We start from the raw sequence: 16,460 nt of genomic DNA on the forward strand, positions 1-16,460 counted from the left end.
AATATTAACAATAAAAGCAGAGTGCACAGGCAGTGCTGGTGCAGGGCTGTGCACCCTGGAGAAGTTTCTGGAAAGGTTTGGGTTTAACTGAACCCCCAACTTCCAGACAGAAACTGCTGCTTATTCCCCTTCCCAGAGACATTCAGTGCTCAGCAGATTTGCACTTCTGCAGTTCTGAGGTCAGCCTGGGGGATGCCTGCCCATGGCCCTGCTGCCTTGGGCAGCTCTGGGGCCTGCCCCAGGGCTGAGGCATCACAGAATCAGTCACAGAAGCAGGGAAGGGACATTATGGAAGGGACATAAAACTTGGAATGGAAGGGACATTAAACCCCATCCTGGGCAGAGACACCTCCCACTGTCCCAGGCTGCTCCCAGCCCCGTCCAGCCTGGCCTTGGGCACTTCCAGGGATGCAGGGGCAGCCCCAGCTGCTCTGGGCACCCTGTGCCAGGGCCTGCCCACCCTCCCAGGGAACAATTCCTTCCTAACACCCAATCTAACCCTGCCCTTATTCACCCTAAACCCATTCCCCTTTCCCTGCCAGGCCATTCCTGGTGCAGAGCCCCTCTCCAGCCTTCCTGGAGCCCCTTCAGGCCCTGCAAGGCTCTGTCAGCTCTTCCCAAAGCCCCTGTGGAAGGAAAGCAGAGCCCCAGAAGCCCAGACCCCGAGGATGGAGGGAGGGGAGGACACTCACCCTGAGTCCCCAGGGGCTGCAGCAGCAGAACCAGCACTGCCAGGAGCTGCCCTGGCATGGTGAGGGTGGGAGCTGCCCTGGCAAGGAGAGATTCTGCCCTGAGAGCCTGCCAGGGAAGGGGAAGCAGCAGTGGGAAGTTGGGGACAGGCCAAAGACACCACTGACACCACCCCCAGCCCTGGGATGTGCAAGGCAAGGGAGGCTGCTCTGGGCACAGAGGGAGTGAAGGGGGTTCACAGCTCCAAGTGCTCTGCAGCAGCCTGGCCTCGTGTCTGGGGCAGGTTTAGACCCAGGGCAGGTGGGGTGGGGGGTGTCAGGCCGCTGTGGAAACACCCCCCACATCCCTGCACTCATGGAACAGCACCTAACTGAGCTGTTTATTTATGTACACTATAAATAAAACTATTTATTATATACGCTTTGTATATTATCTGTACTTCATACCTATTACAGAAATACTTCCCTTTACTAGAGATAGAACAGATTATTAAAACCCAGACAGAGCAGTCTTTACAATTTCAGGTTTATTTTAATCTCCCATCACAAGATACGTGGCCCACATAGTGCTTCCCCCTCACTGGATGGTGCAAAATAAAAAAAAAATCAAAACCATTCCTTTCTTTCTGTACACTGTTATTTGTCCTTGGGGTACACACAGAGATGTGGCACTTCCATCCTGCTTGGGAAGAATACCTGGCATTTTTGCTTTGCTAGGATAGAGGCTTTGAGGTTTTCTTGGTGATGAGAAAAGTAATTAGGCAGTGAAGGGGTTGTTCCCACTAATGAGTGCAGTGTGGATGAACTGGGCAGCACTGGGATAGACTGGAGAGGTGCAGCAGCTGCAGGTGAGTGGCTCTCACCACGTTCATGCCTGTTTCTACCACCAAAATTCACTTTCCACTCAGTTCCTTCCTAACTGTGCACTGCCAGTGTAGCAAACAGATCTAAATGTGAAGCTTTGAAAGGCATAAAGTGATCTACAAACTGAACCTGGTGAGCTCTAAAAATGGACTCACAAGTCATTGACTCACAAGTCATTGACTCCTCATGTGACCAAATCTGTGGCCAATTGTTAAACTTTGTCCTGGCTACTTCAGCATTAGCACAAATTACAAAGTCATAAAGATCCTCAGTCAGCATCATGATCCAACACAGAGAGGATGGTTCTTAAAATCCCAGTCAGCCGTATGTGATGGCTTTTAGCTCCTTTTCAAGTTTCTGGATCTCCAGGAGCAGCTTCTTGACTTCCAGCTGGGTTTTCAGTTCTGACAGAGGCATTCCACACTGGAAAGCTGCTTTGTGTTGAAGAACCCTCTCACACACCTCACTTCTCCTCTTAAAAAGAACCAAAGCAAAGGCAGAGTGAGACTCCAGTGTGGGGTGACAAAGCAACCACCCTCCTGAAGCTGGACCAAAGCTACAAATGGGGCAAGAAACAGGAAAAACGGGACAGCTGGTGGGACTTACACATGTGGGTGGTGGTGTCCAGGTGCCATCAGCTGAACAGGTGGTTTTGGAAGGTGCCTCTAAGTGCCCATGATGTCTGCAGTAGAAGTTCACAGTTTCATTCACCTCATACCACATCTTGTTGAAGTTAATCACCACATCATCCTGCCTGGCAAGCCTGGAGCACTGAACTGAGGGGGAAACACACACAAAAAACCCAATAATGGGAGGAGATGGAAGAGAAAACTCTCCCTGTGACCCAGCAGAGCAGCCCCCGGGCCGAGCAGGGCAGGGCTGGCACTCACCTGGCTGGCAGGTGGGCACGGGCGGGTCCCAGGTGCCATCAGCCAGGCACTGGCTCTGGGCAGCACCACTCAGCCTGAAGCCTTCCTCACAGGAGAAGTGCAGGAGCAGCCCATAGGGAAAGGTGAACACCTGTGGGCTCATCCTTCCCCTCTCCACCACGGGCTTGGGGCACCGAACCGCTGTGGGACAGAGCAGAGCTGGCACTGGGCTCTGGGCACAGCAGAACCCGGGCAGGGCTGCTCCTGCCGAGCCCTGATGGCCCCCGGAGAGGAGAACCAGGGTCTGATGTTGGGAAGGATGAAAGTTTGACAAGGAAGTCTCACAGATATGTGTGTTTAGCAGAAAGATTTTTGAATGTAGAATCTGAAGAAGGAATAGAGATGGAAGCAAGTTTTGATATCGAAGAAAAGAATTGCTGAGCCAGTCTTACTGGATAGCCAAGGAAGCAAAAAATATGTTATGACTTAGAGCAAAAGATAAACCCACCCCAAACAAGAAGATGTTTTTACCAAGCAGAAAGAGAGCACAGGCAAACAAATCAGCAAAGTTGCAACTAGAAAAAAGGTCTCAGAATTTTCCACTGCAAGAAATCTGAAAAACAACTTCTAGCTTAAACTGTAATGTACTAACTTTGAGTGATTGGAGAACAGTAACATGAATATGGTAATTACAGCAGTTATGATGGGCTATAGATAATAGTTAAGGTATAGATTGGTTCTACTGTATTGAGATGCTCAGCAAAGAAAAGTCTATAATGCATTGTGACCAAAAGAAAAGTCTATAATGCATTGTGACCAAACCCAAAGGGTCTCCAGGCCTGCCTGCAGCTGGAGCTGACAGCTGTGGGCACAGCTCTGTCACCCACAACCCTGGGCTGCTGTGACATCTTGGATGGAATAAACTGCATTTTGCAGAGCTGCCTGGATCCCACATCCCTCATTCAGGCTCTTACAGTCTGCCACTTCCCGAGGGATCATCCCCCCCTCCTGTGGAGGAAGCAGCATCTGCAGGCAGCCCTGCTCACTTTAACCCCGTTGTTCTGAGTGCTGGCACTGCCATGCCCTGATCCCACAGTGACCCCAAACTGTCAGCGTTCAAGAGCACATAATCACAGAATGATTACATGCAGGTGCTTTTATTGAAGAGCTCTGGGTGTCAGGGGTGCATAGACCCAAATCTGACCCAACATGGTTTCGAGCTGAACATATTTTTTATTTTATATATTTATATTTATATTTATATTTATATTTATATTTATACGTATATATTATGCATATTTATATTCTATCATTATATAAATTATATATTAATTATTAAACTTACATTGTTCTATTGTATACATTGATTTCATCCAAGCATGGATTTCTTGTGATCCCACTCAAACCCCTAACAGAGTTTCTCATGATTCTTTAAACAATAATTATATCTAATCACATCTAACAATTATATCATTTATCATATACTGACTACACAGGTGTAGTTTCACATATTCTAGCAAATACAAGGCCTAACATATTCTAGATAATTCAAGGCCTTGTTTGTGTCTCCTCCACATTAATTATTTCCCAGGGCCTACCTTTAACATTTTCCCAGGGCCTACTAAGCCTAACTTTCTTTCTAACCCCCCGAATTTTCTATGATTTTAAAATCTTTCACTATCAAAACCACTCACCCCTGCACTCTGGGGCAGGTCCACTCCACGCCAGGCTCTTGCCATCGTCCGAGGTGCAGTAGAGGGACTCGTCCCCCACCAGGGACAGCCCCTCTGCACAGCTGTAGGTCACCTTGGAGCCATAAGAGAACTCCCTGCCACCTCTGCCAGAGTGCTGCCCAAAGGCTATTTGGGGAGGGGGCCCACACGCTGTGGAAAAAAGGGAATTGAGAAAGAAAGACACGTGCAGTGCAGTTAGCACCTTCAGGTGAGAATCAAAAACATTTTTGTGAAATCAGCACAAAGTTCATTTTGTGGTTGGTGTGAGGCAAATTCACAGGGAGCTGCTGCCTGGATTCTGGCCTTTTGCAGCACCCCAGAAATATCAGGATATTTCCAGTGGTGGCCACCCCACTCCTGAAGTGTTCAAGAAACACGTGAACATGGCACAGTGGGATTCACTCAAAACCTGGACCTGATGATGTTGGAGGTATTTTCCAACCTTAATGATTCTAATTCCAGCTCTGGGGAGGGGACACCTGGCTGAGGTCGTGTCCCCAGGAGCAGGTGCTGCAGGCAGATCACCCACTGGGGGCAGGACATCACCCACTGGTGGCAGATCTCTTGTCCCCTGTGTGTCACACATACCTTTGTCACAGAAGGGCACCTCGGGCTCCCAGCTCAGATCAGCCCCACAGGTGATGGACTCAGAGCCCCTGAGGGCAAAGCCCTCCTCACAGGCCAGCCTCACCCGGGTCCCCACTGAGTAGTCACTGCTGCTTTTATAAACCTCCTTTCCATGAGGGACATCTGGCTTTGGGCAATGTAGTTCTAGAAATAATGGGAAATAAAAAATGTTGTGCATTTCCAAAAAGAACTCCACTTATGTTTTCTATGGAAAAGAGCTACCAACAAATCTGAACCATGGTAGAAAAGTGACCACGCCCCAGATGCAGGTCTCAGGCTGCCCCTGTAACCCTGAAGGGTCAGTACAGGGAATTCTCCATGCTCTAATCTGCCTGCCCTGGGAGGTGGAGCAGGTTTTTCCCTCCTGGCAAGGTTTTCCTGAGTTTTTTGGGGATATTGCTGTGGTGCTGGGTCAGGAGTTGGAGCAGTGTCAGTTATTTACTCATTTTCTCCTGACAGGGGAAATGCCTTGGGAACATCTTCTGCTCCCCAGAAAAGCAGCCCCAAGCACAAACCACATCCCCTTCCAGCTGGGTAAATGTCTCCCTGGGTTCCTCAGGAACCTCCCAAGCCTCTAGAAGCTTCCAACCCACCACCCTTGCACCCTCCAGACACCAGCTCAGCCCTGCCAAAACCCTGCCCTTTTTCCACGGGGCCCATCTGGACCTTTTGCTGCCTGTATATTCCACATTAACCCAGGAGAAGTAGATCTGGGGCCACCTGGAGTGGGGGTGGGAAATTCTCCATGGCTTCTGTCATGCTCATTTCACCACTCTGTCCCACCTGGAATGCACTCTGGCACTGCTGGATTCCATTCACCATCTCTGCCACAGCGGAGGGTGACGCTGCTGCCATGGCCTTTGAAAGCAAATCCTTCACTGCACGCCACCTCCAGCCTGTCCCCGCTCTCATAAACCTCTTTCATTTGCCATGGGTGCAAGGGCCCTCCATTTGGGATGTGTGGATCTGGGCAAGGAATTCCTGGGAAATGCCAAACATCAGTGAGGGTGAAACCATGGCAAAGCCAATTGGGTGACGGGAAATTTGTTGTGAAGACAAGGATGCATGGACAGACACATCATGACATTAAATCTGCCCCAAAAGCATCCATGGGCTTTCCTGGGGTGTGGAATGTTGGTGGTGGAGCCTCAAGAGCACATTGGATGTTTTCCAGAGGTTCAAGGAGCTGGCAAATAAAGCAAGGCAACTCTGCAGCTGAGGAATAAATCAAAGGAATTCGAGAGTCAGCAAAGACCAAGCTGGGCCCTGGAGCATCCCCCTGTCCCCCAGGCTGTCCCCACCCCACGTGCAGCTCCTTCACACACTCTGGCAGTCACAAAAGCCCCAGGCACTCACTTTCACATGGGGGTGGGACTTCACTCCACACAAAATCCTGCAGGCAGCTGATGTTCCAGGTGGTTTGCCCTCCTCTGAACTGGTGGCCCTGCTGGCACTCGTAGGTGACCACGGTGTTCACAGGGAACAGGTTGCCAGCCAGCCTGGTTTTCAGAGCATTCCTCACATCTGGGGGGTCATCACAACTGCCTGGGGGTGAGACAGCAATTTAGGGACAGTGCTGCATCACAGGGCCTGGCATGGAGGGAGTTTGGGTGAAAAGCACGGGCTCATATTGTTCATTCTGACATGCATTGAATCATCCAGGCTCAGGAAGGGGAAAGAGGGAATGCAAAGGAGACAAATGAAGATATACAGATATTTTTTTCCCTCTGGAGAGAGACTTTTCACAAGGGCATGGGGTGACAGGACAAGGGGGAAGGGCGTTAAGATAAAGGAGGTTGGGTTTAGATCAGATATTGGGAAGAAATTCTTCCCTATGAGGGTGATGCCCAGAGAAGATGTGGCTGCCCCAACCCTGGAATTGTCCAAGGAGAGGTTGGACAGGGCTTGGAGCAGCCTGGGCTAGTGAAAGATGTCCCTGCCCATGGCAGGAGGTGGGTGGGATGGGCTTTAAGGTCTCTCCCAACCCAAACCATTCCAGGACTATGATTTTGTACCACACAACGATTTTCACTGTTACAACAATCTGTAATTTCCAATCAAGATGATACTCCCTGAGTGTGGGGGGGTCCCCAGGGGTGCTGTTCTGTAAGAATCCCCAACCCACGTTGGGCGCCAATTGTAAGAATCCCCAACCCACGCTGGGCGCCAACTGTAAGAATTTGTGTCTGGTGGGCTGTCCAGGTCCAATCCAGAAGCTATGGAGCCCAGCCCACACAATCTTACATGGACAAAGGCAAAAGACCAGAAGCTCTCTTCTCCACATAGAGACCAACATCCTACATTTATTTCCAAGGTGGGAAAGAGGCCAGGTCAGGGGGTTTTAAGAGCTTGGAAAGGGGCTGGAGGGGAGGAACCACAGTCAACGGGATACAAGTGAGGAGGGTGAGATGAGGGACTGACCAGGGCAGAGACCACCAGGAGGTACTGGGGAGAGGGGTGTGTGATAAGAGAGGGGAAGAACAAACCATGTGATATAACATAGACTACTCAGTCCAAATCTCCAATCACCCAGTGCAATACAACAACTAAATATACTATTTAGTGCAATACAACACTATATAAACTATTTAGTGACCACAGCCAATGGGATACAAGTGAGGAGGGGTGAGGGGAGGGACGGGCCAGGGGAGAGACCCCCACCAGAGGGTACTGGGGAGAGAGGTGTGTGAGGGAAAACCCATGTGATAAGAGAGGGGAAGAGCAAACCATGTGATATAACATAAACTATTCAGTGCAATTACTCAGTGCAAATCTCCAATCACCCAGTGCAAATCAACAACTAAATAAACTACTTAGTGCAGTACAGCACTGTCCCTGCAGACTCACTGCGCTGGCAGAGGGGCAGGGGGGGCTCCCAGAGGCCGTTGTCCCTGCAGGTGGAGGCCTCGCTGCCACTGAGGCTGTAGTGCAGGTTACAGTCGAACAGCACCGTGTCCCCAAAGCTGTAGTCAGGCTGGTATCCACTCAGCAGCTTCCCATTCTCCACTCTTGGCTGCTTGCAGGTCACCACTGTACCAGGGGAAGCACACAGGGAAGCAGCAGTTAGGCTCCAGATGGAGATATGAGGGTTGTGATATTGTCCCAGATTGCAAGGCAAGGTGTATTCTATTTGCCATCTGTTAGAGGTGTGGCAGTTATCTTCTGTTAATTAGGCAGTTTTCCTCATCTCTTCCACAACCAATCCTCCCTCCAGAGAGACATCTGCTGATAACAGACTATTGAATGTCACTGCATGGCTGATAAGAGCTACAGCATCCCATTGGCAGATGTGAGCCCAGAGGGAGGAGCCAAGCATTCCTACCTGGATATAATCTGGAGATTCTGGAACACCAGCACAGCTTCTGCACTGGATTGCCCAGAGGAACAGCAGCTGCCTCTGCCCCTGGATCTTCAGAGGCAGAGACTGCACCTTTCTCCAGGATCCCTGCTCCAGCAGAACCAGCCCTGGCACTGCAGGAGGGCTGAGCCACAATTCCAATGGTTCTGCTGCCAACAGCCTGACCCACAGGGTGTCAGGTTGTGTTCTGACTCTGTCAGTGCTGTTTTGGTTTACTGCATTGTTTATTTTATCCTTTTATTTTCTTCCCTAATAAAGAACTGTTATTTCCTGCTCCCATATTTTTTGCCTGAGATCCCCTTAATTTCAAATTTATAACAATTTGGAGAGAGGGGGTTTACATTTTCCATTACAGGGGAGGCTCCTGCCTTCTTTAGCAGACACTTGGCTTTCCAAACTGAGACAGATATATGGGATATATGGGTTTTGAAAAAAACCCCATCACCTTTTTCAGAAGGGCTGAAAACAGCAGCGGGGTGACGTGGTGGTTTTCTACATCTTGCCCCATGTTACAGCAGGGGTTTTTAAGGCAAAGCATAAAGAGAACCCAGAGGAGCAGGTTTGGGAATTCTTTGCAGCCGTTCTGTTTCACAGCAGGTGAGAGGGATCCCCTGCCCTGTGGGCACAGTGAAATCCCACTCCCACCTCCCTGCTGACACTGTGACCGTGAGGGGAGACCCCAATTCCTGTCACAGCTGCCACACTCAGAGGGTCCCATCTGCAAGAGGTGATTCCATTCCAGCAGGATGGAGGGGAGAGGAGGTTCCAAGGGAGGAAACAGCAGAGCAGGAGCAGGCAGCAGCGCAGGGGCTGGTGCTGGGATGTGGGAGCAGCTCACCTTTGCATTCTGGAGCTGGGCTGCTCCACACACCGTTCACGTTGTCCTTGCTTGTGCAGAAAATGGAGGCCTCTCCCAGCAAGGAGAAAGGTCTCTCTCCCATCCTGGGCTTGTGGCACTGGTAGGTGACAGAGTCCCCATACTGAAAATACTCCTTGTCCATCCCACTGTGCTGCCCATTTGCTATTTCTGGAGGGGGTGCACAGGGAATTGCTGTGGAAAAAGGGGAAGATCATCATGGGAATGAGAAGAAGACAAAAAAAAAAGAATTTAATTAATTTTGAACCAAAGATCTGGCCAGAAAAATGTGGAAACAGGAGGTAGCAGAAGGGTCAAAAATCAAAGGCAGGTCTTGAGGAGCTGCACCAGCCCCGAGCTCTGGCTGGGCACTGAGGGGGTTTGGGATATCCCAGGCTCAAATGTAGCTGCATCTCTCCCAGAGAGTGAATGAACATTTCTGCAGGAAGGGAAACACAGATTAAAAATGCCTTTCTAGGCTCCACCATGCCAAAATCCTGGGCAGATGCCAAACTGCAGATGCCACTGAGATACCAAAATCCTCAGCAGAGCAACACAACAGCCTCTTTATCCAGCCCCAGCCACATCCCTGATAATTAAAGAATAGATAATTAAGGAGCTTTGCTTACCCTGACAAATGGGAATTTCTCTGTCCCAGGTAAGAACCTCATTTCTGAACACACATTCAATCTCAGAGTCTCCAATCAGTCTGTACCTGTGTGAGACAGGGGAGAGGGAATTACTCCACAGACTCCGTCCTGATGTGTTACCCACATCACCACCAGCAAGGTTCGGGCTCCTTTGTCAGAATTCCAGAGATCAGAAATTGGTCAGAAAGTGTCACTTCCTCAAGGACACACTGGCTTTTGACAAAAACATTTTTTTAATTTAAAAAAATGACACGTTTCTAGGGAAATGAGTAATCTTTATCAACTACTTACAGCTCTGAGCTCAGTATTCACATCTTTCCTTCAAAAGGACCCTGAAACATTGGGCATGGTTTGAAAAGAGCCAGGAGGGTGAACCTGAGTTTGGGAAGAACTGCCTCAAAGTAGGAGATTAAGACACTCACAGTCCGTCTTAAAGCTCTCAAAGGAAAGCTTAAAAGGTATTTCAGTCAGGGTCTGCAATTACCTACATGGAGGAGGCTCTGACAGCAAAGGGGGGAAAAAGCTTTGGAAAACTGGCTGGAGAGGAAGCAGCCCTGTGGCCCAGGTGCTCGTGGCTTACCCAGTGTTGCAGGTGAAGTTCACTTTGGTACCAAAGGTGAATGCTTCAGGCAGGACCAGTCTGCCATTAACCGGCTCCCCGGGGTAGCTGCACGCCTTGGCTGGGGACAACAGGGCTCCAGTCAGCTCCCAGCTCAGTTTCTTGGCAGGAGAGCCAAAGAATTGCCCAGTTCTGAGCCAGGGGATGGAGCAGACACCTCCAGATGTCCCCTCAACCTGAGGTTATTCTGTGACTCCCGGTGCTGGCCAGACCTGCCCTGTGAGCTGCTGCCTCTGGGCTTTGCAGAGACCTGTGGCACCATCTCTTCCCAGCTTAAGGACCCTCCCTCTGCAGCTCCAGTGCTTTTCTAGACACAGGGGCTCAAAATGCCTGAGCAGAAGGACATCCTTTGAGTTAGCAGTGAAGCACAGCCAGCACCAAAGGTGATTTCAGCTCCTGCCATCACTGCCAGCACCCAGAGGAACAAACCCAGTGCTTCCCTTCAGGTCACTCACTGCCACCATCCCCAGGGCTCGCTTTGTGTTCTTCTCCAACAGAAGGAGCTGGCTGCATCAGCAATCAAAACCAATGCCACAGAATCCCAAAATGGTTGGGGAGGGGCCCTAGAGATGATCTTGTACCAACCCAAGTGTCACTGTCATATTTTCTGGAAAATCCCTTTGCCCAGGATTCTTCTCCTGGGAAGCTGAGAAGCCTCAGAGAAAAATGAAAACAATAATTATCTGATTGGCTTCTCCTGTGTTTTGCTGCTTTGAAATGTGGGTTGGACATTGTTTACCAACAGGTGCATGTTTCATTGGTCACATGTGAATTGTTTTTACTTATTGGCCAATTATGGTCAAGCTGTGTTGGACTCTCAGAAGGGAGTCACGAGTTTTCATTATCATTCTTTCCAGCCTTCTTTCTCTGTTCTTTAGTATTCTTTTATCTCAGAATCTCTGCTGGTCAGAGTGACTCTGAGATACATACAAGCCTCTTTTCCCAACCCGGCAGTTGAAGGAGGAGTCAGAATTCTTCTGTTCTCGTTCCAAAGGTTGTTTATTGTTTCTTATCTATAAAATTCTTTCTCTGACCTGCTGAGATCTGTCTGGCAGGTTGGGTTGAGGCACACTGCCCGCCTCAGAGGTGGTGTTGTCTTTTTATACTAAAAACTACATGTACAATATTTACAATTATTTCCAATACCTATCACCTGTGTTAGTAAGCTTCTACTCTAAACCAATCTAAAAGTGCCAACATCACAGCAGAAGATGGAGGCCAAGAAGAAGGAGAAAGACTGGACACACCCAGATTCCTCCATCTTGCCCCCTGAACTCCCATTCTAAAAACCCCAAAAATATATTTTTCACCCTGTGACAAACTAACTATTATTCTGCTAAAACTTTCTTGACTTGTAATTCTTCATATAAAGGTTGGTAATTGTTTTTCCAAGGGCTAAATCAAAGGCACAGGGGTCTTGGGCTCTGTGCCAAGGTCTCTGAGCCCCCTGGGCAGGGGCTCAAGCCCTCCAGGGCAGCCAGAGGAATTTCCTGTGTTCCAACACTTTTAGTGTAGTTTCACTATAGTATTCTTGAATACCATATAATATCATAAATTAGCAAATCAGCCTTCTGAGAACATGGAGTCAGATTCATTCCTTCCTCCTCCATCCGGGGACCCCGTAACCACCACACCCAAGGGCAGGGACGCCCCCAGACACACTCACGTATGCAGATGTCATTCGATCCACGCCACAGCCCGTTCACTCCGCAGGTGAGGACGTTTGGAACGCGAGCATTTCTCACATAGCCTGGCCTGCAGACAAACTCAATCCTGGAGCCATAGGGGAAGACCTCGATGCCCTCCAGCCGCCGCTTGGGCTCTGCTGACGGTGATCGTGGTGGAGGGGGACAGCGACCTGGGGACACAGGGCCCTGTCACCATGACAGCTTCTGAAAAATCCTCTGTGCCCAGGATTTTGCTCCTGGGAAGCTGAGAAGCCTCAGAGAGGAATGAAAACACCCATGATATCTTCTGAAAAATCCTCTTTGCCCAGGATTTTGCTCCTGGGAAGCTGAGAAGCCTCAGAGAGGAATGAAAACACCCATGACATCTTCTGAAAAATCCTCTTTGCCCAGGATTTTGCTCCTGGGAAGCTGAGAAGCCTCAGAGAGGAATGAAAACACCCATGACATCTTCTGAAAAATCCTCTTTGCCCAGGATTTTGCTCCTGGGAAGCTGAGAAGCCTCAGAGAAAAATGAAAACAATAATTATCTGATTGCTGCTCCTGTGTTTTGCTGCTTTGGAATGTGGCTTGGACATTGTTTACCAACAGGTGTGTGAAAAATGTGTATTTTATGATTGGCTTTTCGCAATTATTAAAATCAATATTATATGTGTTATGTTGGAAAGTTATGCTGTATTAATTTTTTAAGTAGTGTGTTAAATATAGTTTTAGGTTATAACATAATGTTAAAGTAGAAACCATGTATGCGAGATATTTTTTTTAAGAAAGGAATGAGGTACTTGCACCAGATAGCAGCCACAGGACACCTAAATCTTTCAGAGAAAAAGAATTTATTGCTCCATTATCAGGAGAAATGAACTTCTTCCTGCCTTGCTCTGTTCTGAAGATGCCATCAGGATTAAGAAGAAGCTGACACTGCCCAGACAGAATCCTTTGTTTGAATGGAATTTATGCATTATGTATGAGGTGTATGAATATGCAACAGGCTGTTGTTTTTAAGGGTTAATCCTCTGTTAATGTGGGTCCTTTTTTGGGCTTATTTTGCCCAGAAAAAGGTACCCGGACTGTCCATAACTCTTTGTTTTTATCATCTCATATTGTCCTAATCCAAATTGTCCAAATTTTTATTACTCTAATTATATTGCTATTTTTATAACCATTTTATTACTATTAAACTTTTAAAACTTTAAAAACAAGTGATTGGCGTTTTTCACAAGGTGAATGTTTGATTCGTTCCATGTGAATTGTTCTTAATTAATGACCAATCACAGCCAGCTGTGTCAGACTCTGAGGAGTCAGTCACGAGCTTTCATTATCATTCTTGTGAAGCCTTCTGATGTATCCTTTCTCTTTCTTTAGTATAGTTTTAGTATAATATAATATAATATAATATAATATAATATAATATAATATAATATAATATAATATAATATAATATAATATAATATAATATAATATAATATAATATAATATAATATAATATAATATAATATAATATATCATATCATAATGAATCAGCCTTCTGAGAACATGGAGTCAGATTCTCATCTCTCACCTCGTCCTGGGGACCTCACAAACACCACAAGCCCATGTCACAGATTGTTCTGGTTTGTTCCCCTCAGCACCCCAAAGCAAAGAGAAGAGCAGCCTGTGGCTGGCAGGGATCTGACCCCTCCAGTCCCACTCCTTGCATCTCACCCAGCAGATTCAAAGGCTGGACACAAAGTCCAGATGAAGCATTTCTTCTCCTCACTTAGTATAAATTATTGCACTTTTGCAGCTAAAATAGTTTTGTACCTGCTTCCCACAGAAAGAAAAAAAAAAAAGGCAAAGGAAGAGCTGATCACAAAGATTTACAGAGCCCTTGAAATGCACAGGCAATGAGGAAAAGAGAAAGATTCAATTCTTGTAAAGCCCAGGAGAAGGTTTTCCTCCAGGGGGTCTCAGTTCATCCTGGTGGACTCATTCACTTACTGTGGACAGTGACAATGAGAGCAGCAGTGAGGAGTGACCCAAGCACAGCTGCACAGCTCCTCTGCCTCCCCAGCTCCAAAGCTGACATGATTATTCCTGCCTGGAGGTCCCACGGATGTCACCACATTCCCCTCGTGGGACAGTACCTGTGTAGACAGCAGAGGGGTATTTGGGGTATTTATACTCAGCTACATGCACAGGTCTTATTTCTGCACCCCTGAGCAGTTCCTACAGTCACAGGAGAGGAGTAGAAGGAGAAGGAGCTGAATTTCTTTTCTGGAAACTTACTGGTAAAACACTTTATTGGTAGTAATAAATCTCTTTGGAAGGAAATAAATTCCTAGTCAGGAGAAATCCTACAGGGGTCACCAGAAAAGCTCCCTGACAATGAATCACCCTCGGGGAGAGAGAGAAGTATCCAAGCAAAAAGTTCCATCAGTCTGTGCAAATATTCCCTGAGTGAAGGGAATATTTCAAGCTGTAAGGGTCACAGGCCAATCAAACCAAACTGCTTTACAAAATGGAATTTAAGTGCAATTTGCACTCAGCTGGCACCCCTAGGGAGCTGGAAGAGCCCTCTCTGTGTTATCCAGGGTCACTCACGAGCCTGAGCCCTCCCAAAGTTCCAGAATCTCCCAGTGCCTGCCCTAAACCCAACACTTCCCATGCCTGCTTCACTCCTCTGCTTTTCTCTCAGCCCTTGGCACCCCTCGTGGATGAATCTGATTTAATTTCCTGACCTGGGTGCTCCCTGCCCTAAACCCAACACTTCCCATGCCTGCTTCACTCCTCTGTTTTTCTTTCAGCCCTTGGCACCCCTCCTGCTTTAATCTGATTTAATTTCCTGACCTGGGTGCTCCCTGCCCTAAACCCAACACTTCCCATGCCTGCTTCACTCCTCTGCCTTTCTTTCAGCTCTTGGCACCCCTCCTGCTTTAATCTGATTTAATTTCCTGACCTGGGTGCCTGCTGGAGCTGCACACAAGCTCCCAGGGGCAGCCCTTGGAGCTGCCAGGCTGGGATTTGTCTTACCTGGGGCTGTGGAGGCAGGAGATGGAGAGCCCTGGTGTGCTCAGCACTCACAGGATGGAACAGGGACTGCTCTCCTCCAGCCCCCAGGCAAAGGAGGAGTTTTATAGTGCCCACACGCTCAGATCTGGCTCCACAATGAGAAACTTCAATTCTGCAGAAATCAGAGCTGGCCCGCTGACCCATAAATCATTAACTCCTCCTGAGCAAGAAGGAGTTTATTCCACCCCCAGGGCAAAACCCTACAAAACTGAATGCAACCCAAGCAGATGTTGAAATTGTTTGGATTTATGTGTGGAGGTGCCAAGTCTTTGAAATAATCCTTGCTGAGCTGCTCCACTGGGAGCTCGGGTGCACTGAGGGGTGTCCTCAGGGGAGCTGCTCCACCCCAGGGCAAGGCCAGCCTGAGTTCATCCCCTCTTCTCGGGTTTTGCGTTGCTGAAATGGCTCCTGAGGTATTAAAAAGCCTTTTTTCCCAGCTCCAAGACTGAAGAAGTCGAGATTCCTCTGCTCTGGTTTTCAAGGTTATTTTCTTTTATCTATTCCATTCTTTGACCTGCTGAGATCTCTCCAGCAGGTTGGGTTGTGGCACACTGACTGCCCTTGGGGTGGTGTTAGTTTTTTATCCTAAAAACTACCTGTACTTTATTTACAATAATTTTCCAATAGCTATCACCTATGTTAGACAGTCTGCCTCTACTCTAAACCAATCCAAAAGTGCCACCAGCACAGCAGAAGATGGAGGACAAGAAGAAGAAGGAGAAAGACAGAACCCAGATTCCTCCATCTTGCCTCTTGAACCCCCATACCGAAAACCCCAAAATTCTACTTTTTCACCCTGTGACAAATTCACTATCGTTCTATTCAAACTCTTGTGGCTTGTAACTCCTCACACAAAGTTGGTAATTGTTTCCATGGGGTAAAATCAAAGGCACAGGTGTTCTTACTCCGTGCCAAGGCCTCTGAGCACCTTGCCAGTGTCTCGCGCCATCCAGGGCAGTCAGAGGAATGTCCTGTTCTGACACCCTCTGATCTCAGGAAGCCATGGCCAAAAGGGGTTTCAGAGACCATTCCAAAAGGGGTTTCAGAGACCATTCCAAAAGGGGTTTCAGAGACCATTCCAAAAGGGGTTTCAGAGAGCATTCCAAAAGGGGTTTCTCCATGGGAGCAGCTCCAGCTGGAGCTCAGCAGCCCAGGAGGGCACCGGGAGCATTGCTCGGAGCAGAACACACAGAGAATTCCAGAATGGTTTGCTTGGAAAGCACCAAGCTCAGTTCCATGGAAACCCTGGGATCCTGACCTCCAGGAAAAACACCCTTAAAGGTGAGAAGACAAGGGGAACACCAGTAGGGTTTAAGAGCCCCCATTTTCAACTCAGATTCCCAAACCAGAGGACACCTGCCCACCCCTGCAGCCTCTCTTCCTCCAAACACATCCCAGAGACTCCCTGAGCTCCTCAGAAAACCAGCACCCAGTGGAGAGGTAGAGCAAACAATGGAAAAGA

General features: G+C 48.2%; 1 protein-coding gene across 1 annotated transcript; it reads right to left on the reverse strand.

The window, feature by feature from the left end:
• Positions 1 to 1,323: 1,323 nt before the first annotated feature.
• Positions 1,324 to 15,947, reverse strand: LOC118696186 (complement component receptor 1-like protein). Its single transcript, XM_036398168.1, has 13 exons — positions 15,932 to 15,947; positions 11,932 to 12,123; positions 10,227 to 10,326; positions 9,626 to 9,711; positions 8,979 to 9,191; positions 7,630 to 7,812; positions 6,139 to 6,327; positions 5,566 to 5,763; positions 4,744 to 4,926; positions 4,117 to 4,305; positions 2,444 to 2,623; positions 2,160 to 2,329; positions 1,324 to 2,027 (listed from the first exon to the last, which is right to left on the reverse strand). The coding sequence occupies exons 1-13, from the start codon at positions 15,945 to 15,947 to the stop codon at positions 1,872 to 1,874; spliced, it is 2,055 nt and encodes a 684-aa protein (XP_036254061.1). The 3' UTR covers positions 1,324 to 1,871.
• Positions 15,948 to 16,460: the final 513 nt, after the last annotated feature.

The sequence above is a fragment of the Molothrus ater genome, chromosome 25, assembly GCF_012460135.2.
Source record: "Molothrus ater isolate BHLD 08-10-18 breed brown headed cowbird chromosome 25, BPBGC_Mater_1.1, whole genome shotgun sequence".
Lineage (NCBI taxonomy): Eukaryota > Metazoa > Chordata > Aves > Passeriformes > Icteridae > Molothrus > Molothrus ater.

What these genes read in the sequence shown, in the direction of transcription:
- LOC118696186 (XM_036398168.1), bottom strand. An exon ending in ATCGAATGACATCTGCATAC is followed by an intron (nt 10,327 to 11,931) that starts GTGAGTGTGTCT and finishes TGTTGTCCCCAG; the next exon opens with CCAAGGCGTGCAGCTACCCC. An exon ending in CGTGCCCACCTGCCAGCCAG is followed by an intron (nt 2,330 to 2,443) that starts GTGAGTGCCAGC and finishes TTTCCCCCTCAG; the next exon opens with TTCAGTGCTCCAGGCTTGCC.